The sequence below is a fragment of the Pyrgilauda ruficollis genome, unplaced genomic scaffold (genome assembly GCF_017590135.1).
Source record: "Pyrgilauda ruficollis isolate IOZ18807 unplaced genomic scaffold, ASM1759013v1 scaffold61, whole genome shotgun sequence".
NCBI lineage: Eukaryota > Metazoa > Chordata > Aves > Passeriformes > Passeridae > Pyrgilauda > Pyrgilauda ruficollis.
The window spans coordinates 2,948,006-2,974,737 of record NW_024527822.1 but is presented as its reverse complement, the minus strand read 5'-3'; the positions used below and the strand labels follow the sequence as shown (position 1 = coordinate 2,974,737).

At 40.1% G+C, this 26,732-nt stretch overlaps 1 protein-coding gene across 4 annotated transcripts in view; it reads left to right on the top strand.

Annotated features, from left to right (window-relative positions):
- Window positions 1-26,732, top strand: part of BEND7 (BEN domain containing 7) — a 49,200-nt gene that overhangs the window by 5,530 nt on the left and 16,938 nt on the right. For 2 of the 4 annotated variants that reach the window (XM_041483736.1, XM_041483734.1), the window contains exons 2-6: window positions 185-268; window positions 9,226-9,525; window positions 15,250-15,372; window positions 18,273-18,538; window positions 23,483-23,708. In XM_041483736.1, coding sequence (XP_041339670.1) covers window positions 185-268; window positions 9,226-9,525; window positions 15,250-15,372; window positions 18,273-18,538; window positions 23,483-23,708 — 999 coding nt within the window. The remainder of the gene's footprint in view (window positions 1-184; window positions 269-9,225; window positions 9,526-15,249; window positions 15,373-18,272; window positions 18,539-23,482; window positions 23,709-26,732) is intronic. The other 2 variants (XM_041483737.1, XM_041483738.1) reach the window with 2 other exon arrangements.

The window sequence follows — 26,732 nt, the reverse complement described above, 5'->3', positions numbered from 1 at the left end:
CCAGTGTGAGCAAAGGTTTTTTAGGATACAGATACAGAGCACATTTTCTGTGGTTAATTTGATGTACATGAAATAAACTGCAGATATATTGATAAATTGTGTAGTAAAACTGTAGCAATGTGTTCAGTGTTCATTTTTTCCAGATCACTTGAATTCTAATTTTTTTTATCGTTTTTCGTTCCAGATTACCATCATGAGATATATAAGATCTCTGACTACAGCAATGATGTTAATGGGGAGACCAAAGAAACACAACCAGTTTTTTTAGGTATGTGCTTGTGTTGATTAATTTTCAAGCAACATTGCGTGGCCATTTGCAATTAGGGAGGAAAAAAACCTCTGTGCAAGCACAGAAAGCGCCTGCCATTGTTTAATATGACGTTCTTTTCAAGACCCTTTTATTCTATGAATTGCCAATATATCCTTTATTAACACTGCTAAAAGTTGTAATTTCAGACATAAATGTTTATTAGTGTCTACACACAGTGCTAATTATCACTCACTCAGAGAGCCAGATGCTGACTCTGCAGTTTTGCAGCTCTGTGCTCACCCCATTTACATTGCATATTCCCTGGCATGCTTCACTGGCAGTAGTTTGTGTAATTGGGGTATTACATCTTTGACATCTGGATAACAGAAATTCAATTTCCAGGAAGCTGCTATTTGTTTGGTTTTGCTTCTGCCTTGGGTGGGATAGAGGATTAATGTGCTGTCTTAATGTAATGTCCTTTCACCTCTGGAGCTTGCCTGCTAATCCTGGCATGGCAAAATTAAATTAAATCAACAGTTGAAAATGTGTAAAGAAAATACAGAAGTAATATAGAGTCTGCAGCATGATATGTATTACAGCACATCAGCGACTGGCTATCAGTGAACCTTTACCTTTCTTGTGTGCTTTTTATCCTGTATAACTCCTCAGCTGCAGAGTGCTTCTTCCTTTCCTGCTTCTATCCCCTTCCAGTTGCATCCAGGACCTCACCTGGATAAAGCCCCTCTTGGCAAAGATTTGGCAGGCTAAGTTCAAACAAGGAGGGGCCAGTTATTTGAGCTGTGAACACTCTGTTCAGGCTTTGGAGAAAGCAGATGCCTTTGCACCAAGAAACTTGGGAATGTCTGCCTCTCCTTTCCAGCACCAGGAGCCAAAACATTTTTGTGGGGTGATTTGAGGTTTCTGTAGCCTGTGCGTGTTGCCCCCTGGAGCCAGCAAGTAGCACTGAAATGTGGGAATTGGCACCTGAAGTTACTCTGTATGCAAAATGCCTTTGTCTCCTAAATTCATAGTGCCACATCCTCTTCTAGAGGTCAGAAGCAAATGGGAGATAATAGGAGGATGTGTTAAAACGTGGGTGGGAGCTGCCTTAAATTCCCTTCTCAGCTTTTCACCATTTGAGCAAGCATTTCTTCCCTACACCCATTTCCAGGGAGAAGCAAAGGCCACTGCTGTGCTTTGTGTTTGGATTTCATTTTCTGTAAGCACTTTTGGTGAAGTCTGATAAAACTGATGGAGTGAGCTCTGCCACAGGTTTACTTGAAATGCTTTTTCTTCCAACTCTAAGTCATGAAAAGCTTTGGCAAGAATTAGGCATCAGCCAGGGTGCTCTAAGGATGTGCAGAAGTCTGTGCTTTGACATTTGTGTTGCGAGTCAGACCCACTGATCTTGATTTTGGCTTGGTCGTGTTGTCCTTAGATTTGTTTGGGTTTTCCTTTTTTAGTAAGTCCATCTTTTCATTGTGACTGAAAGTGTTCTGGCATTTAAGTGCCTCAAGTTCACCTATTTCAAGAGTCAGTCAGAATTTAACCTTTAAGAATGTGAATCCTATCAAGGATCTTCCTTATCAGGTGTAGTCAGGGTGTAATCGCTGCTTCACTTGATTTCACTGCTTTATGCCAAAATTTATCTCTGAAGGATGTTTATTCCAACATGGTGAATTAGAGTCAAGTTTGTTCTCCAGTTTAAGTGATTCATGGGATCAGCAGTTGAAACCTCAGCATGATGCAGCCTTTAGTATGGAATGGATGCTATGATACAGCATTGAAACTATTACCTTTAGGGAAGGTAAAATGTTAGTGGCAGTCTATAAAGGAGTAAAACTTTACGATCAATGGGATGTGGAAATGCCTTTGTTGCACAGCTGAGCATGGTTAGCTCAAAACTGCTGTTGAGAAGAGGGGAACTGCTAGGATAAATGAGTAAATCAGAAGAATCCAGTTTGTTTAAAGTACAGATAAAATAAAGATGAGATGTCAAGAAAGACCTGATGAACCTAGATGGTCTTTTTTGCACCAGCATAGATGGGCACAATACAGCTTTGTGTAAATGTAGGCTGAAAACTGGAGAAAGCTTCAGTGCAATTAAAGGAACATGGTACTGGATATGACCTCTGATGGCTGCAATGGTGTAGAGTCCAACTGCTATCTGAATAGAGCTTGGGAAGAATAGAGCTTTTCTCGTGTAGTGCAGTGTTGGGAGTGGGGATGTGGTGACTTGTCCTCTCCCCCAGTCCTTTGTTCTGATAAGATGATGAACAAGAAGTCACATCTTTATAGATGAAGGACATGCTAACCACAGTCTTTACAAAATTCCAGGGGAATGTGGAATATCACTGCTATATTTTGTGGATGAGGACTGGCATGTCTTTTGTTTTGAAGGAAAGGGCTTAGTTATCTGGTACCAGGACAGACTGCTCAGCCTGAGAAGGAGGAGGCAGCCCAGAGTGAAATGCTTAAACCTCAAACATGGGTGAAATTTAAAACAGATCTGACTTCTGTTTTTCCAGTAAAATCACAGGGCTGCTAGCCCAGACTTGGTATTACAAGCTCTTGAAGGGGCTATGTACACCTTGTGGACAGTCATGATTAAACTTACACTGTCTATTAAAAAAAATCTTTTGTATACACCATATAGGTTTTTTTTAGTCTTAGTATTTTTATTACCAACACAAAAAAGTGGAAATACAATATACTTCCAGACTGAGTGTTTTTACAATGCTTTCAACTTGAAATTCAGGCTCTGTGTTTGAAAGGTTAATGCAGAAAACTAATTATATTATCCTGGTAATCAAATGTGTGATGAGACATTTGTCTGTGTAATTAACAGTGAAGAACTTTTATAGTTTCATAAAATTGTGTGCTACGCACAGTGTGCTTGGAGCATTTGTTTTGAAGAGATGTCCAAAACAGAGATGTTTATGACTGATATAAAGGGGAACTGAAATGTACTGTAATGCAGGTGTCTGTGCATTTTACAGCATTTCGCATTGTTGAAATGGAAGGCAGCAGATTAATAACTTCGCTGTGTCATGGTAAAAATAAATAATGTGTTCTTGGAGCAGGGGAGCAATGCATAAGTTACTCACTAATTTCAAGAATTTATTCTGTCCCAGAAATTATATCCTTTGCAATTTATTCACAGAGAAAAAGTTGACTTAACAAGTAACTTCACAGACTTGTGTTGCTATTAATAGGATTATATCCCAAGTCTGGTTGTTGCAATAGTGGCTTCTGTAATTAAGACTGCATAAAAGTTTATGCATCTGTGTTCTCTAATGATTTAACTTGGTAAAGTATTTCCCTTTGGGGCTAAAGCATGGTCTTGGCCTGGGATATTTCCAAGAACTGGGGGAAGTTGATGCGTATCTGTTATTACTTTTTTAATTATATGACCCCGTTAATATATACATTTATTGAACAGTTGCTCACTTGTTCTTTCCCGAGTGATTTAGCTGGCGCAGCATGGCATGAAAGTGTGTAACTTGGGCTTCTGTAGCTTCTCCTGTTGGGTGTTTTGAAACTCTTTCACCAGGCTCTTCCAAAGATTTACTTTGTTTGTGGTGAGAATGGTGGCTGGGCCACCTGGTATGACTCAGTTTCCAGGGAAGTAACCCCAAAAGCTTGCATGGTCTCAGGGTCTGATCCTGGTTTTGATTCTGCAAATTTCTTTGCTTACATTAGTGTTTGTGGGGTTTAATAACTTTGTTTTTCTCATGATAGGCAGGGTTATCAAACCATCTGTTTCTGTGCTTGCTTTGTGAGTAAGAGGTCTGATTTGAGGGTGATCCACTTTTCCTGCATATCTAATTCTAGTGCTTTGTGTGGTGACAGGAACACAGGAAAGTGCTTCGAGGTGATGTTTTAGAGCATTGCTAAGATGCCTCAACTTAGACAGCTTCAGTGTCCCCACGTGTTAGTTTAGCAGAGTCAAATTCTCCAGCTTGTAACTCGTGTTGCTTGTGTCACCCTCTGACACCATTCATGACCACTGCCCTCCCCGTTGACTTGGGGTTTAGGTTTTTAATTTGTCAAGGATGTTGTTGCCTGTGTTCTTTCTTCAGTGTAGAATCTTGTATGCCGGCAAAGACCTGGGATCACTTTTTTGGGAAATGTGTGTTTACCCAATCAGTTTAGTTACATGGATGCCCAATTCCAATTATGCACAGAGAAGTCGCAGTAAGATTCCACGTGATTTAGGAGACCTTTGCTCTGATAAGGAATCATGCACATGGATCCTCTATTTTCCCCATGCTGACCTCTGCAACTTTCTGTTTCAGGATGACTTGTGGTACAAAGTGACCAAAAAATATGTTGATTTTTGAAAATTATGATTTGATGTGGGTATAGTTCTTGCTGAGAAGGGATGCTGAGCTTCCTTCTAGGATAACTGTCTCTGATGGAAATACCTGAACACTGTGTAGCATTCCAAAAGGTGTTTTGGTGAGTTCAGCCTGGTTGAGCAGTGGAGACGTGTGCCCTGTGTGCACATGCTTCCTGGTTCCTGGAGCTGAATCAGCCCTTTACAGTCTTCAAACACAGCAGGCGAGTTTTGCTGGCCCCCTTCCAGAGAGGGCAGCATTCAAATGGCATCTAATAAATTGCAGTTTAATATGCTTAATTATATAACCCTTTGCACTTATTCATTATTTTTTGTTGAGCTTTCACGCCATATGCTTCAACTTCCACTTTTTCTCACCTCTGAAGCCTTGTTTCCATACAAACCTGGCTCATGTTGTCAGCTCCCATGTGCTTGTCTGGCTGTCTGTCACTGCCATTCCTGCCCTCGCAACAGCTCCACCAATTTCAGCCTAGTTGGACACAAAGGTGTAAATCTGAGATAAAAGTAACTTCAGTGAGCAGCCTGATCCAGGAAAAATCCCTATTTGTATGTTGAACAAAGGAAAAAATTCTGTAGGTGTTTCATCTGTCCAAAAACCATAAAATTAAACAATAATGAATAGAAAAATTGTATTTTCAAAGTCATCTTGTGAATATTTCCCAAAATATATGAGAAACATAAATGTTAAAAATAAAGGAAGGAATTGTAAAATACTGGACAAAGAGAACAGGATGGTTATTTGGTTTTGTGAGTTGAAGGAAGGAAATATCAGATACAGACATTTGTCCAACTTTAATTCTGCTCACCCATTTATATACTTTAAAGGATACACATTAATACAGACATGGTTGCCACCTCTGTGGTACTGGGATAAAATTAATGATTAAACATATCAATATGGTCACATATAATTTTATAATTGTTTGCAGTGCTATGATAATATTTGATGAACTGTTCTGGAAAAATGTAATAAGGTGTTGGTAAGCAATGTGATATATTAAGTTTAATAAACATAGTGAAAAAATGGACAGGCATATAGGAGCGAAGAGTGCAATAAATAAATTATCATTAATATGTTGTTAACTGGAATTGTTTACAGGCCTGTTGCTTCAGACAGCTGCACACTTAGCACGTGGATGCTACTGCAGCCTGGAACAGTTTTTTTTTTTACATTTGTTCCTTTGTAATTTTAAACATTCTTGCATCTTTCGAAGCAGAAAGTTTTTATGTCCTGTACACTTTCAGTAAGGAAATAGATTGTAATGAATTTTGAGGAAATTACTGTTTATGTTGTGTAGCATTTATTAAAGGACTTTGTTTTGCTTTTTGCTTCTTTTCTTGTTGTTTTATAAGATTGTAGTCAGGCCACGTAGGAAAAAAAATAGGTTGTTTGTAAGGGGCCATTGTGGAAACAACTATAACAGTAGTTATTAAAAATTGTTAATATGTTTTTGTTATGACAATTGACATCTTTATATACAAGTTTCTAAACAGGCCTCTAATTTGCCATGGTTCTATTTGAGTAGCATTTTGTAAGTGTCTTAGTGTTTTGCAAGTAACTTCAATGGTTTCAGATAAAACCCAGGGATTTACATGGGGTATCCAAATGGCAAATCCTGTAGGCAGCCTTTGGAGGCATCCCCATCTCCGTGGAAATGGTGAGGAGCTCTGGTACGTGTACAGAGAGAGGCTGAAGTGTGCAAAACTCTTCTCAGGCCTCAGCATCTATCTTAGAAAGCTTTGCACAGATAGATAATGCAGATTTCTATGTGATAAACTATTTTTTCCAGTGCTTTATTATTCTATTTAGCATTTAAAAGAAGGCTGGCTCTTCCGCAGGACATACTAATTTGAGTTGTTGTGTTTTCTCTGTGCTCCATCTATTTTTTTTTTCATTTTTAAATTACATGGTTATTATCTGTGAAAATTATCAGCAGTGGAATAACTGATAACAAAACGCTGTCCTTGGGTTCTAGAGCTAATAGTCAAATGAGATAACCTACAGGGAGCAAGAAGTTAAATCTGTGACTGGTGTTGCACCTATCTGCAGATTCAGATGGTGTAACATCATCTGCTCTCCACTCCTGTGGGGAGGATGCTGCTGTTGCTGGTCAGCTGCAAACTAAAAGCTGGGAGAAGGCATGACTGGGAGAGGAGAGATATAAACTTGCACTGAAGACTAAGTCAGGCTTATAGCCTGTATGATTTTAATGCCCTTTCTTGCAAAAGGGAAGACATATTTTAAAAACAAAACAAAAAACAAACAGAAAAATCCCAGAAAAAAAATCCGAAAACCTGAACCCCAACAGACAAGCTTACAAAGGGTGAATCTCCCTGTAAGGATCTATCTAATCAAAAAGATAAGTTTATGTAGGGTACAAGTTCAGGGTTTATTGTAACATAAATGTAGTGGTTTTTTCTGTCTGGAACTAAGTATGCTCATGTCACTGTATAGGAAGACTTCTATATAAAGGAACAAGGGAACAGAATCAAGGCTGAATAAGCTCAATTAACATTAATATTTTATGTAATTGGGTAACGGAAATTTAATCTTTCTAACAACATGTCACCCGACCAGACACGCAGCACAGTCCCTGCACCCAGCAGGAGGAGGTGGGTGGGAAGCTGTTCTGATACTCACATACATTTTGCCATTGAGTACAAATCCAAATTGCCAACTTAAAACTCCCAGGGTAATGTTAAATGGCACGACAGGAAGGGATTGCTCCAGGCTGTGGTGTGGTGGGAACATTTGGAGCTGGGATAGGGGCAGGTACAGCCATGTACAGGAGAAAGGCAGCGTGCAGTGCAGGGCTGTGAGTATCTCTGTAACTGGAGTCCAGTGCTGCTCTGCAGCCTTTCAAGGTTGGGAACTGCAAACAGTCAAGCCCTTGTTGGGTTGGGGCCAAAAAGTGTCATTTTAAAGGAACCGGTGCTGTTACTGCTAATGAAATGACACCCGCACACATAAATCTGCAAGCAAACCAACAAAATAAATAAATACAGTGCAGAACTTCCTTGCAGAGGGTTTTTCTCGCCACGTTAGCTGGAGTGGAAATGGTGCTGGAGTGTTGCTGTACGGGGTTGGCAAATATTTTTCTAAGTTTGGACTCGGAGCTTTCTTGCAAGCCGCCCACTCTCCTCGCTGGATCGGGGTGGGCTGGAGCCAGCTGGCACCAGCCCAGGGAACCGGTGCACCAGGTCAAGCAGGAGATGCTGGGATCCAGCAGAGGTTGGAGCACATTGTTCAGCTCCTCTCCCCTTCTGCTTATTCTGCTCCTAGAACAAAACCTCCCCTTTTTGGGTGTTCAGCACACCGGGCCTGCAGCAATCCCAGCCACAGTGAGCTTAGCCTGTGTTGTGGGGGGGGGTTGCTGCTCTTTTAGCTGTCTGGTTTAGCTGCTATCAAAATGTGCACCTAAGTTTAGGCAACTGAATGGTGCTATTGAGTTGATAAAATTGTTCACATGCCTGGAATTTAGCACACTTTCAAGTGCCTTGTTGAACCAGAGACGGCACACCTTTTTTCTTCTAAAGTTTCCTTTGTACAGTTGCTTTTCCAAAAATAGGTTTATTTAGGGAAGCAGGAATATAAATTGAGTAGAGGATACCAGGCATTATTATATTAAGTATTCTATAAAGGAAGGTTGATTCATCAGTTTCTAGATCTTACTTATGACATTTGCTTAGGATATTTGATTTTTCTATTACCAGTAAGAAAACCAGAAGCTTCTTTCTTCAGAAAGGGCAATGAACACTTCCTTATTACTCATGAAGTGTAATGTATGCTTTAACAAGCAAAACAGCTACTATCTGCCCAAAACACATCTATTCATTGTGCAATCAGCAGTTTCATATGTAAAATTAATACTTAAATGGTGCCAGACGTATTAAGTATGTAAGTTTTATTATTTAAATGCCCTGAATTTATTTAGAACAGTCACATTTTTCTGGTATATATTTTCATTTTCTTTTTAGAATCTACGTTTTTAATACATCCAGCAATTCAGCTATCTGCAGTTACACACATATTAGCTACTGTTTAATTTATTCCTGTATAATCCAGTATTACTAAATTCTGTGGAATAAGGAACTAATTCTGTTCATTAAAATCAATAGATGCAGTGCTGTTCTGCATGTGTGTGGTGTGGTGCTTTCTGTGCTTTATTTTTTTTTTTTTGTAGGATCTATCCTTCAGCATACAGCAAACTGATACATAAAGGGTCTGATCCTTTGGGCTTTACTCAGGGAAAATATTCACTGATGTCAATGCCTGAATAGGATCAGTCTCTTAAAAGGACAGTTTATTTGAAATTGCTGTAGCTATTATTATTTCCTTCTGGCAAAAAAATAATCTTACTCATCAAAGCCTTAGAAACAACATCAGGAAAGCCAAGTTCAGCAGGTCTTTCAGGCATGAGAGCTGTCGGCCATGGCTGTGTGAAGGCATAGCCTGGTACATCCCAATGACCATTCAACCATCCCTTTTCTTTCTTGTTGTTATTTATTTATTTATTTATTTACTCCAACTCTTATTGGCATCTAAAACCACTAATTGCTACCCATTACTGTTTTTGCTAATTTACAGTGATAACTGTGGCTCTGTTTTCATTAGGAGATGAAAGCCGGGAAATTAAAAAACAAATTACAGGGATGAGAAGATTACTGAATGACAGCACTGGAAGAATCTATCAACGAGTTGGCAAAGAAGGAGAAAAACTGAAGGAGGAGCCCCAAGATTTAGACTTAGCCTGGGCCCAGCGCCTGAATCCCCCTGCGGAGTCCCAGGCGAGCCTTCATCCGTCCCAGAGCGGAGCATGGAATGAGTTATCACCCCAAGCCAGCCATTTTTCAGGGCAATACGGAACTCGATCCAAAACATTCCAAAATCAGGCTCGAACTGTGGCATCCAATGGTATGACCTGTTAGACACTGAGAATGGTGCCTTTTTTCCCCCCCTCCTTGTTCTCTACTAAATATCTACCTTTGTTGTGATGATATATTGTACCACTGCACTGAAAGCAGTTGTAGTTCAGAGTCTACAAAATGAGCACATAGTTATCACTTCAAAAAGGTGTGAAAGTGGGCACTGTACATTCTGCTACCATCTGTCTTAGCTTTTAAAATGGTGATAGGATAGAATTACTCAATGCCTTTACAAGCTTAATTTCTATACAGTACTTACTAAAACAGCTTTTGTCATTGTTATTAAATTCATGGCTAATTAAATGTCAACCTCTACCACTCCTCTTTGCTGTGAGTAATGTAGCACTGTTGTGACACCGCTTGTGGAGCAGGTTTCTACTGCCTTTCATAAGGGGATGGCATCAGCCTTATAACAGTTCAGGCCACTGAACTGCAGGTACAAAAATTCCATCACAGCCTTAGGCTTTTATTCCAATGAGACTATTGGAGAAAAGGGATGATGGAGTCTACCTGTGAACAGCATGTTCTAGAGTGTGGCCAATCCAGTACTGGCAGAGAATTCTGCCCTGAAGTAGATGGCAGTGTGCCTTGAAAATTTTTCCTATGCCTTTTTCTTAGTAAGTCCCAGAGAATGGAAGTTGTGCTGCCAGATTAAAATACTCTGCTATCAAAACCCCACCATAACAATCTTCTAAATATGGAAGGACCCAAAATTCATCACACATCTCCTTCTTTGTCCTCAGAGGCCCTGGGCACTGGCAGGGACAGTTCTCTGCATGCACAGAAGTGCCCAAGCCTGCATAGATTAGGTGCCTTGTTCCCAAATCCAGAAAGTAGGTGGAGCAGCACCTCTATCCCCTCAGGGGCCTGATTCAGCATGTGAGCTAAAATGCGTTGACAGGATTTGGCCCTGTATGCAAGAAAATGTCAGCTTTGATTTTTTTGTATGTGGAGGAAGGATTCAGTTGACTTATGATCTCCTACAGGTTTGAAGTGGTCTATGGGATGTGGAAGGGTCAGGTTGAGCAACCTCTTGGGCTGTACAGGAGAAATGCCTAGGCTCCCAGCCCTTGGGGGAGCACCCCAGGAGGCACCTCCCTTTGCAGCTGTCCTGCTGCTGAAAGGAATGCAATCTTTTGGGTTATTACATAAAGGAGGGTGTGGGCCCTCTCTTCTGGCTGCCTTTGAAAAGACAATCTGCATAGCAGTTGGGTTTGAGGTGTCTGCCTCTGATGGGGTGTTGTGATCCTGGCTGCTGCTTGGGCTCCAAAGCCTGGTCTCTAGGGAAGAAAAACTTCTGATGCATTTCTGAGCAGCAAATAAGCCCTGAAACTGCTCCTCACCCAGTGCACAGCTCTTCTGGGCATTTTAACAGCCTGATTCCCCCCTGCCATCCCTTGCATTGAGAGCCTGAGCACAGACTTAGTATTTTAGATGTTATTCAGAGGACGGACAAAGTTCTTAAAAGCTGGGTGTAGAAATGCTGAACAGTACTTCAAGGGAGATATTACTCCTTCCTTGGTACTTACTGTGGTGTTCAAGTTACCAGAAAAAAACTGCCAGACATAATGTTGTTACCTGGGGCTGTCAGGCTTAGGTCATCACTGGGGAGATGTTCAGGCATCTGTAGTAGGTGATCTGAGTTCAGAAACTCTTTCTATCCACTGGGGATAGATACTCTATAAAAAATGAAGATATGTGTTTTAGGCCATCCGAATTGCTCAAATTTGAATGTAATAGACACGTCAAGTCCATCTCAGTGGTGTACTTATCTACAGACAGGGTAAGGTGGTTCAAGGAGAGGCTGGAATGAATGTTTAATAGGTGCTGGTGTAGAAAACATTCACGAGAAAGCTATTGACAGTGATGCCTGGAGAGGGTACTTAGAACAGAGGCTAGACAGAGTAAGAGAAATCAAGTAGATATTTACTAGAAAGGCCTTCAAAGGATACACCTTGGGCAGTACAAGAGCCTGGCTGAGGCAACACCCAAGATGGACGATGGGTCACGAGTTTTTCACACTTTTATAAGTTTGGTCCATGTACATATTGGGGTTAATTGCCCAGTCACAGCTTCAGGTAATGAAATCACATTCTCCCAGTTTTGCTCCCCTCAGTTTGCTTTAGTTCATACTTTTTGGGGCCTGGAGCTGTGAGGGCTGGAAAAGGATTGTTTTGTCTTACTGAACTGTGAAGAGAACTTTCTAACGCTCTATATGAATTTCAGAGTTATATACTAATGCAGTACAGAATCTGAAAAATGTGAGAGCTAAAACTTAAGGCATCAACAAAAATAAAAGAGGAACAGGGCAAGCCTAGACACTGCTGCAAAAGAAGGAAGAGTAGGAAAATGCATGAAAACCAAAGGGATTTATTCCAAACCAGACTTAAGGTGGTGGTTCCACAAGTCAGGGTGTTAGGTAGACATCTGTGACCCACTGTTTTTAGTGGAAGCCACCTGGAACTACAAACAATGAGCACCATGTCTGTCCTGTTATAGGCAGTAAACTCACACTTGAATTTCATTTCCTGTGTTCTGTACCAAATCCAGCAGTGATGCAGCAGCTGAATTGCTTTTGGGTTGCATCAAGATCATTCTCACTGGGTAGCTCTTGCACGCTTATAAACTGGTAGCAATGTTAGTTACAGTGAGTGAATTCCCTCTTAGCAGATCCAGCTGGAAAAAACACTGTCCTGGGCTACTTACTGCTCAAATGGGGGAAGCAGCTCATGTACTTGTGTCATCTCCTTCTCTCAGTCACACAGGCAGGTATCAAATTTGCCTGCTGGCCAGCTTCCAGAAGAGAGGGAGATGGCTCTTTAAAGACTCCTTCATAAAAATAAAAAGTCTGATCTCCTTTTAAAATTAAAAATTGATTTATAACAGTTGAAAAGGGTTGGTTTTGTCCTCTAAAAATGATAAAGATAGTGCTTAGAACAATGACTGAGAACACTCTACTAGATATTTCTTACAACACAATAACTGATCAGAGGAGGGAGGATAGAAATAAAATAAAAAACCCTCATGAATATGTAAGAAGTTGTTAGAACCCTGCCTTGATTTAAAATATTGGTGGTCTCTTTTCCCATTCCTAGTACCTATGGTAGATTTACATGGGTAATTTCTATCAGTGTTAATGGGGATTATAAAGTAAATCCCCTATGCCTCAATGGGAAAATAGACCCTGTGGTTTTCCATCAGGAGCCTGTGTGCCTGTGTGTTTTCATTAGGAACATGTTATATTGCAACAGGAAAGATGCACAGGTATTTACTGATACAATTCATTCAAGTTTTCATGTGCAATTCACCATGATGTAGAGCCTTTGTTAAGAAGGAAACAAAAGCCACCAACCCTGTTTCTCCCCAGAGTCTTTCAGATAGCATTTCCAGAAGAAAACACTTCCAGAAGCCCTCTAGAATATTGAATTCTGATCAAGAGAAAGGACAGGCTTCATCCCAAGGATCTTTTAGTCTAAAACAGCTGAGAAAGGACTGAGGGAAGGATGGTCTTACTTTGTATTAGTCTGTTAATGAAACTCTTCTAAATTCTGGGGCTCCCATTGTCTTACTTAAAAGGTAAAGTTATGCTGGTTCTAAATTGTAAGTTGTCTTGAAATTCATCTACTTAAAAGTCTACTTAAAACATGTAGGTGAAGGGTATTGGTGGAGCCAAGTTGAGGGATTCTGATTAATCTGCTGCAAAGCTAAAGATAACATTTTTTTTTTCCTCTGTACCTGTAACAATGGGCTAAACATTTTATTGAAAATTGAAAAGGTAAAATCCCATCCATGCCCCAAGGAATTTCCAATGAATAGACTGTGTACAAAGGAAGGGTGAGATCAAACTAGGCAGAGTCCTGCTGAGTCAGAAACCTTTTTGTTTCATTTTGAGATTCTCAGCCTGTTTTCCAAATAACTCTTTAGTATAAAAATCATTTTATTTGCAGCTGAAACCTTTGAGAGATAAAGCCAGTGGTTCTATTGCATTTGCACTTGCTAGATTTGTAGGATTTTGTTAACTACTCCGTTTATCTTATTACAGTTTTAACAGATTTTATCCATGTATGATATTTTAAAATACCAACATTTGTAATTGCAGTAGTGTGGAGTATCTAAATATCTGAGGAAAATAGGAGTGTGACACCCAGAAGATGTCAGCTGTCTTTAAGTAAGGCATTAGTTTAGTTTTACAAGGAGCTCACCTTTGGAGTGTGACCATGAGTTTGCTCAAGTCTGATAGATGTTGCTTCAGGTCTGAAGGACTGTATGGATGGAGGCAGAGAACAAGTGCCTGGTGGTGGCCAGATTTTTAGTTATTTCAAATGAGGATTGAAGTCAGGGGATCTGTGTGGGTCTGACATCAGGGATCTCTGATAAAAGAACACAACCCAAACCTGAAAAGGTATTAAAAACCTGGTTTGGCTTCAGAGGAAAGCAGAACTAATAATGAAAAATGTGATGATTTGTAAGTGGAGATTAAATTAATTGCTTATGTTCACTTTAGCTAGGTCATGATTAAAGGGCACCTGGTAAGTGTCAGGCTACAGAAGAAAAAGGGAAATACACTGGCTGAAGTCCACATGTGACACCAAATGAGATTATTTTGTTAGGTGCATTTGTACCTATCTTCATGAAATGGTCATCCTTCCTCCTGCAGTCTTGAGCAGTAAAATAGCCATCAGTTTAAATGACTGTAAGGACATTTGGAAAGGAAGGGAGGTGCATCCCATCTAGCCTCAGCTTCAACCAGATACTGTTAGGTGTTTTGTTGAATTTTGAAATCTTTATTTGCAGCTAGGGATAGCTGTCTAGGGATACAGCTGTCTTAAGCTAAAGTGCAGGATACGACTGTCCTGCAAAGTTTGAAATCCCTCAGCTGTTACAGCCTGTTCCAGTTCAGAACAAAAAATGCAAAATTTCTGGAAAGTAAAACAGTAATAAAAGCACTGCTGAAGGCTAGAACTAGAACTATGTAAGTTCAGTTAAACACTAATAAGAATTACTAGAGAAAAGGAATCTCTTGAACTACTATATTAATTTTCAAATGGAAACTCTGGAAAGCCCATCTTGTAGGTCACAGTGGTGGAAAATATCATAGAAAACAATCCCACCCTAGCAAACAGAAAAGCAGATTTGAAAGCTTTCATCATCGGTGGCTCTTTTCTGTCCTGTTGTTGGGGTTTTTTTCTCCAAGTAGGGTATTTTATTTTCATTCTCTCTTCTTCACATGGTAAAGAATCACCTGTAAGATTCAAGCAGTTTAAAAATTCCTAGACCCTCATTTTATGTACAGTACAAACCTTTATTGCACAGTCTGTCTTCATTCTTTGTAAGACTGTTCCAGGAGATGGGCTTTTTTATGTGTGTGTGATAAAATAAGTATGTTTGTAATGAGGTTTGGTGCTTTTGTTATTCAAGATGAACCAGCCTGACAATAGAAAGCCCTGCTGTGAGGAGTGCATTATATTCACACTCTGAGCAGTCTTCTCCAGCCCATGTAACATTGCATCCCAACTCAATATAATTGCACGTATTAGTAATTGAGTAAAAACTTTCCTCTTGAAAGGAATCATGTTGAAAATTACTTCCTTTCATGCTTTTGCTCTGATTTTACAATCTGTCATATTGATCATAGTTTCAAACACCTGCCAGTTGTTGTCTGGGTGATTTAGTGTGACTTACATCTCACCCATTTCATTCCACTCTCTTTCAGGAGAAATTCCAATGGTGAATTCATCAGTTGGACCAAACTGCTGTACGTGTAATTGCCAGTCAACCCTGCAGGCGATTCTTCAAGAGCTCAAGACCATGCGAAAATTGATGCAGCTGCAAGCAGGTGCAGTGACCAGTCCTGTATGTGCATACTTGTGGCAAGCATCGAGTTGAGGATGGCCCAGCTTTTTGCAGGGGTGTTGGATGAGATGGTCTTTGGAGGTCCCTTCCAAACCCAAACTGTTCTATGATACTGTGGTCTTCCTGTTGGGGAATGGTCTAGGGGATTAAAGTTTGTGTGGGTATTGTATTTGCAGGGTTCTCAGACTAAGGAACGAACGATGAATCTGACTCCGTGTTCCCAGAAGGCTAATTTATTATTTTATGATACTATATTATATTAAAAATACTAAATTATACTGTACTAAAGAATACAGAAAGGATACTTACAGAATGTTAAAAAGATAATAAAGAAACTTGTGACTCCTTCCAGAGCCTCGACACAGCTTGACCCTGATTGGCCATTGAATCAAAACAATTCACATGAAACCAATGAAACAACCACCTGTTGGTAAAAAATGTCCAAACACATTCCAAAGCAGCAAAACACAGGAGAAGCACATCAGATAATTATTGTTTTCCTTTTTCTCTGAGGCTTCTCAGGACAGAAGGGATTTTTCAGAAAATAGGACTGTGACATGTGAGCACTCAGGAAAACCTGGATTGGTTCCTGCTCTCCTGACATATCAGTCAAAGTCAAATTTTCACGGGTTTCTTGGAAATGCAACTTCTACTTTTCAGATTGTTACCTGAAACGTGGGATTTTATCTTGTAGCCTTTTAAGGCTTAATTGAAAATAAAATTAATGTGATCAGATATGTAATAAGAGCTGAGTGGGCAGGTCAATATGCCATAACCATGTGCAGTTTGTTTTCGCAGTGTATTGATTCAGGGGTGCCAAATGTAACCTCACCTGTGTTCTGCTTACCAGTTCACTAATCTTAGGGGTAAGAAAAATAAAATTTGAAGATAGCTGAAAGTCACCAATTCGTTCTTCATTCAAACCTCTTTTATCTCTGTGGTAGTCTCAGCTGAGCTAGCTGCTGCATGTCGTTGCCTGCACCCTTCCTCTGGCTGTGAAGTAGCAGCTTTCAGTGTGTATACCAGCAATAATCTGTTCACTGGGGAAAATTACTGAGTCTAGTTTTCTCCTAGGTTGGGAGCTGAAACAGAGCAGTGCAGAGCCAGAGGAGTAGTTGAGCCAGCAAGATAATGAGACCGTGGTAGGTAGAGTTAAGTCATCATAGGCTGATGTGAAGCTGTAGGCTCTGTGCTGCCTAAAAATTAGTGTTAATACTAATGAGGAGATAGAGATGTTGGAGATTTTGTCAGCTGACTTACCCATCCAGCATGAGTGATGGGGACTGGAGCCATGGAGGCTTCTCTTGTGGAGAGGCTGGATAAGACCTCTGTAAGAAAAGGGAGTGTTGAGTAATTAACTGAAATATGGGTGGAGTGAAGGGCTGACTAAACTCCTTGTCTCCACGGTGTATAATGTTTGAGTGAGTGATGGGAACGATCAGACAGGTTTTGTAATATCAGTTGACACACATAAAAATGCTTTTCTAGAAGTCATCAGTTTACAAAGAAGAACACAAAAGCCCAGTTTTACAATTTTTGCTGGTACATGGGATTTTTTATGCAATCACACCAATTTATTTCATTGAAATCACAGGGGTGATTGAAAAATGGCTTGTGAGTGAGAGTTAGAAAACTGGGGTCTATGCCAAAAGAGCTGACTCCTCAGTAGCAGAACATTTCTTATTTATTATGTACAGATAAAGGTACAGAGTAAGTACCTTTGTTAATTTGTGAATCTTTTGATTCATTTGGAATACTTAATATTTTCAGTTAAAATTACAGTTTTGCAGAGAAAAAAAATCGTTTGGCATTTTTGTTGCTAAAAGGAAAAAAACCCTAAAATTAAAACCTGTAAGTGAAAGTGTAATGACTAATTTTAGCATTCAAACACCCTACTGTCTTAATTATAAACTACACATCACAGTTTTGTAAATCCTTGCCAGAAATGAAATATTCCAGAAATATTTTAATAAACAATAGTCTGAGGTTTGTTTTCTTCCTGAGGCTTTGTAGTTGAGGACTTTTTGTAGCTTGCTCATCTTGAATGAGTTTGATCTGCATGTAGAGCACTTCTGGCTTTTTCTTTGTTTGTTTTGACCTTGATCTTAGTGATTTATCCACACACATAATGGTATCTTGATAGCATTCTTCTGGGGGGGCTTGTTTGTATTGGTACAGGTTCAGGGTTGGTGCCTTAATTTATATAAATGATTGTGGAAATCATTTATATAAATGATACTGGAAAATGCAAATTATTGATAAATGTAAAATATGGCTTCTTATATTTCAGAGGTAATACATGTCAGCTTTTGTGTATGAGCAAAACAAACTGATGGAACTTTGGGTTACTTTTTTCCCCTCAGAAATTAAACTATTGAATAGTGTTTTCACCCATTCTTGACATAATAGTACTTGAAATGTTCTTGCTGCGCTAATTAACTTGGAGACCACTGTCATAAAAATAACTGTAATTGCATTAGCACTTGTATTATCTTACTTTATCAGGAAGAGATCCTCAAAGAGTGAGATTCTCAGTCACTCAAAGGGCACACAAATTAATCATCACTTAAGTGCTTCATGTCACCAGCCATCCAGTGGGCTCTAGGAAAAAGAACTGTGTATTCCTAATTTCCTTAAAATACTGTTCATCAGTATGGCTTGAAAAGCCTCACCACAGAGCTCACTGTCATTATCCCCATTGTACAGATTGGAAAATTATGCAAAGGTGATAAAACTTATTTGTTTCCCATGCACCAGCAGCCCTGAAAATCACATCACTTATCTAGAAAATAAGTTCAGTGAGTCAGTAGTTTAATGGTGCATCTGTGTGGATATTCCTGGGCTTTTGTCTGTAAAATTAATGCATTAATTTCTTTCATTCAGTTGGGACTCAAAACAGACAGCAGCCTCCTGTTCCTTTGATTTGTGCACAGAAGTCAACAATATCAAGAAAGAGAAATAAAAAGAGAAAACTGCCCCTCAAAGTTGTTGAAGCAGTTTCCACAAATAAGAAACCCAGCTCTCCAGAGAATGAGAAGAGGCTGACAGCAAACTCAGAACAACCGAGTCTGCAAGCAATTGAACCCCCCCTGAAGCCAGAGACCCCTGTTTCAGGGTTTGGAATTATCCTTGAATCAGCTTCATCAGATGTAAGTTAAAATTTTAATATGCAGGATTGCAAGATTTTGAAATACTTACTCATTCAGGAGAATCAGTACTCAAGTGATATTGATGCATCTTCCCACTTTTTGTTAGAGTGAACAAGCAAATCTTGGGTAGGAGTGAATGGAGATGTTAGGATTAGATGTGTGGTGTGCTCATTATGGGATTTTGGGTCTTTTTTTTCAACTTTCACAAACATGAAGTTTTTGCTTGAGTTCAAGGCTCCTGTTCTTTGAGCTTTCAGTGGAAACTTGTTCTTCATCTCTCCCAATGCCAAGAGCCACGGTTAAGGTGAGGAGCCATGAAAAGTGCATGTGTGTAAACCATTCACAGCCCCATTGCTGATGAGCCCATGTAGTCCACACATGGGTCTTGATCCTGCCAAGAAGTATTTTTGTACTTTTCTGGTCCTGCTGACTTTGGGGGACTCCTCGTCTCTAGAAAAATTCATATTCAGTCTTTGCTGAATTTGGTCATTTGGTCTTGATTGCTCTGTGTGCTGGAGTAGGGCCTCAGCACTGTTGATGATGTTAGTGTGACTAAAAAGGCCAAAATTTGCCACTCTAAGAATATGCACTTTTCCCATAGAAAATTGCAGTATGCATGTTTTCTTGATTCATGTACACACTGATAGAAATTCCATGTGTCTGGTGGATGATTGGCTTTGTTTAATGACCAAATTGATGTCATCCAAACCAGTTCACTGATGAGTAAACTGTTCATTAATTCCTCTAATATATTTTTAATTTTGAGCAGGCTCTTTCCAATTTCCTAAGTACTATGAGCTAGAAAAACATAATTAAATTCCGTATCAATAAGCGTAAATGAAAACAATGCAGCAGATAATATTCTATCCTTCTGGAAGAGGGAACTAATAATAAAAAAGAGCAGTCAGGATAATTCAGTTACAGAGATGCAAGCCACACCACTAATTAGGTTGCAGTCTCATGCCACAGAGTCAGTGTAGTGATACAGAGTAACTGGTTTGATGCTTTTTTCAGAGGGTTTCCTTTTGTAGTACTGAGCTTCATAATGTTTGAGGTAAAGGTTTGGGGAGGACTGGTAATTTATCTCCAGTATGCAATTTGTGCTTATAATTTTTCTTTGCTTGTGGCACTCTTGTCAGCTTGAAACACGGTTTTGAAAACAGTTTTGTGCTTGCAATGGAATTTAATTTGGCTTTATGAATGTGTTTCATCGCTGGACACGATTCTTTGTAGTTGCCAGTTTGACCTAAGGAAAAAAAGAGAAAACCTTTGGCTCATAAATCAGGTCTTCATCTGTCCTTCCATGCTTGAGCCCTTGCTTGCCACAACCATTGTTTGACTAAATTTACAGAGCCAGAACCCCATGACAAATTGATTTTGTTTTGTCTTTGTAAAGAAAACATATGAATTCTGAAAACAGATATATTTAATGCAAAAATAAAATGTGACCTTAAATATTTTGAGATGGCTTAAGAAAGTCACTTTTTCGAGAATGAATGGCAGCATTATCTTTTTCTACATTTTTATAAGCATCTCTGGTGTGGTCACAACCAGCATGTCTGTGTGCCTGAGAAAACCTGAAATACATTTTACAAAGCACCATAAATGAATGTTCCCTTGAGAATATTCCACAGGTTGTCTGTAGTGTGTGCTGTGTCATACATCACCACTGCTGCCACTGCTATTTTGCCAACATTTATTGAACTTAAAGAAGAAACCAAATTTAATGGGTATAAAATCAGGGCTGCCAAAACCAGTGCAATTAGTCCAGACCTCCTGAGATGAAATACTGCTACATACAGAGGTGGAAAATGTCTTGGTGAGACCAGCCCTCAATCTGGACCATGGATCAGAGAACCTGCTTTTTAAATGCAATGATCTGATTACAACTCTTAGTTGAACTTATGTGTAATATTTAATTTATATCCTAATCATTTTTAATCTACATATTACAACCTACTAAAATATCTAGGATTAAATCTAATTCACTGTCTGTTAATTTTAGCACAGCAAAAGCCTTTAGCATTCAGGTCTTCTTTATTTTGTTGTTCACAAATAGCTTACCCCCATTTCCTTTTTGCCATGATTGTTATCTATTAATAAGTGCTTTTTCTTTGAGAAATTACATTCAGAGTGATCATGAAGTTCAAATGGTTACTGATTGTCTTTGATTGAAGAATAGCTGGCTACTAAAGGAAAGCAAGAATAAATCATAATTTTGCCTCCAAACCATTTCACTGATAAACAAATTGGTTGCTGTATTAAGACTAAAACAATCAAAACTATAATAATACTGACTTCTCCCCACTGGTACAATGGTAAGGTTTGAAATGTATTTTGACCAGGGGAGAGGAGAGCTGACTTCTCCCCACTGGTACAATGGTAAGGTTTGAAATTTTACAGCTGTATTTTACAGCTGTATTGCAGAGTGGTTGGTGCACCTGCCAAAGTGTAATGCAGGTGTTCTAAGGTAAGACCAGGGGAGAGGAGAGGAGAGAGAGAGGGAGAGGGAGAGGGAGAGGAGAGGAGAGGAGAGGAGAGACTCACTTGATTTTTTGGTACGAATGGAGAAGATAACAGCAGGGCCTCATGATCCTTCTGGCTTTTTGGGTTTTAAGTAGGAGGTTTCAGAAAAGGTACCACAGGAACAACTGGCTTTTGGTGAGAGTACCAGCAGTAGCTAGGCCAGCAGGACCAAGGCAGTGACTGTCCCTCTGTACTCAGCACTGGTGAGGCCTCACCTCAAATCCTGGTGTCAGTTTTGGGCTCCTCACAACAGAGACACTGAGGGTCTGGAGCATGTGCAGAGAAGGGCAATGGAGCTGGGATATTTATCCTGGAGAAAAGGACACTCAGGGGGGACCTTACCACTCTCTGGAACTCCCTGAGAGGAGGGTATAGCCAGGTGGGTGTCCATCTCTTCTCCCAACTAACAAGTGATATGATAAGAGGAATTGGCCTCAAATTGCACCACAGAAAGTTTACTTTGGATATTGGGAAAAATTTCTTCTCCAAAATGGTTGTCAAGCACTGGAACAGGCTGCCTGGGGAAGTGGTGGCAGTCACCATCCCTGGAGGTATTTAAAAGATATGTAAATGTGGCACTTGGGGACAGGGTTAAGTAGTGGGTTAATGGCTGGACTGAATAATCTTTAAGGCTTTTTCCAATCTAAATTTTTCTGTGGTTCTGTAATTTCTCTGCCCTGGGTGTGTGGATCATTGAGGTCATCTTAGATGGCTATCACAAGACCAAAGAAACAGAATTGGGCAGGTATCCTTCATCACCATGTCAGCTGCATTCTGGTTTTTGATTTACATGAAGTAGAATTTTTCCCAAGTTGTAAACTTGGCCCACATTTATTTACTCTTGAAAATCTTTTCTGTCATCAGAAGTTTAGAAGTAGCATATTAAAAACCCACTACACGGGAATACTGTCAAATGTCAGTAACTGACTGTTTTGCTGGATCCAGCATTTTCAAAGTTCTTGAGACAAAAATCCAAATTCTCATCCAGAGCAAGCTGAGGACCTACATGCTTCTTAGAATTTTTTTGTTGTTGTTGCTATCTTCATATTTTAAGATTCTTCATCCTGGCTACCCAAATCATTGTAATCTTCAGTTTTACTGCTCAGTACACATCCATATCCCATGGCAGTACATACTTTGGAAATACTCTACTCGCTGCAACACTGTTCTTACTGATTTTTAGAAATTCATGGGAAAAGAATTTCACAGCCAAATTGTTCTGAGACTGGCAGCCCTTTCTTCTGTCTAGGCTCAAGATGTTTGCAGGTGATATGATGGGAGATGGCATTTGCTCTTGCTCTGTAAACTTCTCTGAAAATGCATCATCGTTGCTGAATATGTTTCATGTAGGGGGAAAAAGGGGCAAGTTCTTAGGAGCAAGACTGTAATATTGGTTTATTACTTCACATCATGATCACTGATTCTTTTACCTCCTTGCCAACTTCTAAACAGTATTTTCAAAATTTTAGTTTATTCCCAATGTGTGTTCTAGATATGTAATAATTCTGTGAAGAAGTCTTACCATAAGCATTGTATGGTACTCACAGAAAAAAATTCTGCAAATGGTGTTCATGTAATTTCTGATATGTACAGACAGGGGCAGCAAAAAGACTCTTGGTAAGGGGACTTCCTCAAAGGCTTTTGTCTATTTTGGCCCTCATTGTACTTGAGAGAAGACTCTTGTGAAATACAGCATGATTTTCTTTTCTCTTCTTCCCCTCCATTTCACCTTGGCAGTCACTTAAATCTCTGTGATTCACTGTTGAGGGTTTTTGTACTGAAGTAAACTGCCTAACATCATCCTCTTCTAAACATGCATTTTGGGACTATGAAAAGGAGGGACAAATGGATGCTCAGCAAGTGCTGGCTCCAGGGACAACCTCGAACTCATCATCTGCTTATACTCATGTGGGCCATATCTTTGCTGGAGCCCTCTTGGGAAGCCACACGGATTGGGCCAGTATTCCTGCATTTGTGCTTCTTGGAAGTGCCTGGCTGCCCCACAGCACACTCGTTCACAGCATTTGGCAGTGAAACAAGTCCATTAAATGGTTAGATAAATGTTCAAAAAGCATCGCTTTGGAGCGCTGCTCTGCGATGATCCTGTGCTTTGTCATTGTTACCCAGCATTGAAAGGTATCTCCTGGCTTTTTGTTAGCTGTATGCCTAGAAATGATGTCAGTAGTTGTTAACTTTTACAGACATTAGACAAGGAGTGTGATTGTTTGATTTGCCTTTTAAGGTGCTTATTCACTGATGGGGTTTGATTTCAATGAATTAGGCTGCTGTGGTCCTGAATAGCTGGGAAAAGATTCATGGTTTGATGAAGTGATTGTAAAGTCTCACCAGATGCATGATTGAAGTAAGATAATGTCTTTGAATGCTCGTTTAATTAAAACATTTGTATTCTTTTGGTAGCCAGAAGTGCAACTTGCAGAAGGCTTTGATGTCTTCATGCCAAAATCACAGCTGGACTCTATACTATCAAACTACACTCGCTCAGGAAGTCTGCTCTTTAGGAAGCTGGTCTGTGCATTTTTTGATGACAAGACTTTGGCTAATTCTTTACCAAATGGCAAAAGGAAAAGAGGGCTTAACGACAACCGGAAAGGACTAGACCAAAATATTGTGGGTGCAATAAAAGGTATGTTTTCTGCTTTCTTTCCTATGTGTAATTAGAACATATTCTCAGCTAAGGAGAGTGTAAGGGGATTAGAATTTCTGACGTGTGTTAGGTCTATTAAAATATGCAGTCTTATTTTTATTCCCTTTCATTCACTTGTTAAAAATAGCTTCTACGGGGACAGCTTGTGTTAATTTTAAGCCAGTGATCCTGGTTTCTGAAGTCAGTCTGTAAGGCTGGAAACTCAGTGTTCATGTAAGATAATTATTTTTTTCCCCAGATATCAGAGATGCAAAGAAATCTTGAAAACATAATGACAGTGTAACTGATACACTTCAATCAAGGTTCTGAGTCTTGCACTGTATTTGACTTTGTCTGCTCTGTAAATTTTTCAGTAGTTGCTGGCTGGATTGGGGAGAGATGGAGGAAGATAATACTGGCATGAGATGAGTTTGATGCTCATAAGTACAGTGGTCCTTCTCTTGGGAGAGCAAATTTATTGGTGTGAGCACCTTTTGCTGGTTGATTTTTCCTGGCAGTCACTGCTGTCTAGCTTCCAGAAGAGCACATGTACCTTCAAACTCTGTGATGACAGCATATAAAGGGCTGGTATTATTAGGCCAGAGTTTCTGAACTGGATTCTATTTTGAAACCTTATATTGTAGGGACAATACCCAGATCATCAAAAGAAAGGCCAAAAATAAGCTCTAAGAGTGAGCTTATTTTAGAGGCTGTGACTTGTTCTCAGGTACAGATTGCTAACTTAGGAGACACAGGGCAATAAGAAGAGCTTCTGTGAGTCCATTGGCAGCAAAAGGAGGAAGGAAAATCTTCTGCAACCACCTCTGTGCCAACTTTTGGACTCCTCTCCCCATGAAAGAAAGACATTGACAAGCTGGCTTGAGTCCAGTGGAGGGACCACCAAGACTCAGGACTTCACCACTTCCCTGCTTCTGTATCAAATGAGGGCATGCTGTGAGAACTGGAGAGAGGATGATTCAGGAGAAGTCCTACTGCTGTTCACAAGTACCTTAACGGGATGATGTGGAGAAGTGGAGTCAGGCTCTTCTCAGAGGCACAAGAGGCACTGAACACATGGTAAATAACAATTTGATAAGGAGAAGCATTTTCACCATCAGGGTTGAGCAGTGCAGTAGGGGCTCAGAGGGGCTGCAGGACCTCCATCCCTGGAAATGCTCAGAATGTGACTGGTCACAGGCCAGAGCATTATGATCTAGTTGGCCATACTTTGAGCAGCAGGCTGGGCATGGGGGCCTTCAGAGGACACTCTCAGCTGTGCAGTTCTGCAGTAAAGTGTATGCTGTGCCTGTGTCATAGTCCTGATATATCTTACAGAGCAGCTGACAGACTTTCTTACAGTTATGTTTGTATTTAGGTTTAAATCACAAACACTGTTTTGTACCTTCTTTTCTTGAGCTCAGTAATCTGCAAAAATCTGTCTGAATTCCCTCTATCTGTATCTCATTGTTTCTTAAAAGCTTTAATAAATAAGTTAAATGAAAGAAAGAGGAGTTCAAAATTACTTCAAAAAAAGCCACTCTAATTTGAACAGCACTTGATAAAATAAATGTTTTACAGTAAATGCAACAGGACTACTAAAATAGCAGCTGGTACACTCTGCAGAGAGCAATGTTTCTCAGTAGCTAAGATTGTACTAGTGGAGCAAATTCTGAGGCTTGGCTTAACCTCTCACTTGAGTTTAAGAGAAAAAAGGAGGGACTTGTAGTTCCAACAGAAAAATTTAGTCTGTGATGGTACTACTAGGTACCACTGCCATAACAGTGATCTTTATTAGTATTTACAGTATTGCCCAAATGCTAGTGCCTGATCCCTGATAGGGAAGCCTGTCCCTAAAAGCTGTGATGGAATAAGATGCCAGGGTCTGATGTCCTGTGGGTCTTCACTCAGTCTGGCTCCAATAGCACCCTTCTTCCCTCCGAGGAGCTGGGCTATCAGACACTGTGGTTTCATTTATTCCAAGAAATAACTGAGCCAGTATGAAATCTCTACAAGAACAACATCATGTTGTTTGCATTATTATCATTAGGACATTCTTCTACCACGTGCCCAGATATCCTTTAGTGGCACTTGTAGTCCTTTTCCATGACAGAGACACAAAAGGCTACATTAATGACAAAAATGGGCAGAGAACTTAAAGGAGGGACTGTTTGCTTGAAAATCACTCTTCCTGTCTGAAAACATTTTCACTGCTCTCCTTAAAAGTAATTTAATGCTTCTGCAACAGAATGATTAGCCAGGGAGCAATTCTCTCTTTTGACTTTGGGTATTCAGTGGCACTTGTATCAGTTGCAGTGTTTCTCCTGGGCAATCAGCTTCTCTTGTGAGTCTTTCACTCAGAACTGGGGGAAAAAAAAAAAAAAAAGATGAAAAAATAAAACGAGTCAGAAGCACTTATTTTTCCTTTGGATTGTTGACTAGAAATTCAGCTAGTAAAATCCTTCCCTGCAGAAATCAATGAGCTGTGTTCAGATATAAGTGTGATGTGTCCATCAGGGATCCATAGTGGGACCAGTACAATTTAATATTTTCATCAATGACACAGGCACTGGTTTCTAGGGCACCCTCGGCAAGTTTGCAGATGACACCAGGCTGAGTGGTGTGGTTGTTGACAGAAAGAAAGGGATGCCATCCAGGACCTTGGCAGGCTGGAGGAGTGAGTCCATGTGAACCTCCTGATGTTTAACAAGACCAAGTGCAAGGTCCTCCATCTGGGTCAGGGCAATCCCCAGTATCAGTATAGACTGGTGGATGAAGGGACTGAGAACAACCCTGCAGAGAAGGACTTGGGGGTACTGTTAGACAAAAAATTAGATATGAGCCAGCAATGTCACAGTTCAGAAAGTCAGCTGTGTCCCAGGTGGCATCACAAGAACTGTGGGCATGATTCTGTGCCTCTGCTCCACTGTGATGAGACCCCACCTGCAGCGCTGCAGCCAGCTCTGGGGTCCCCAGCACAGGAAGGACAGGGACCTGTTGGAGCAGTTCCAGAGGAGACCACCAGGA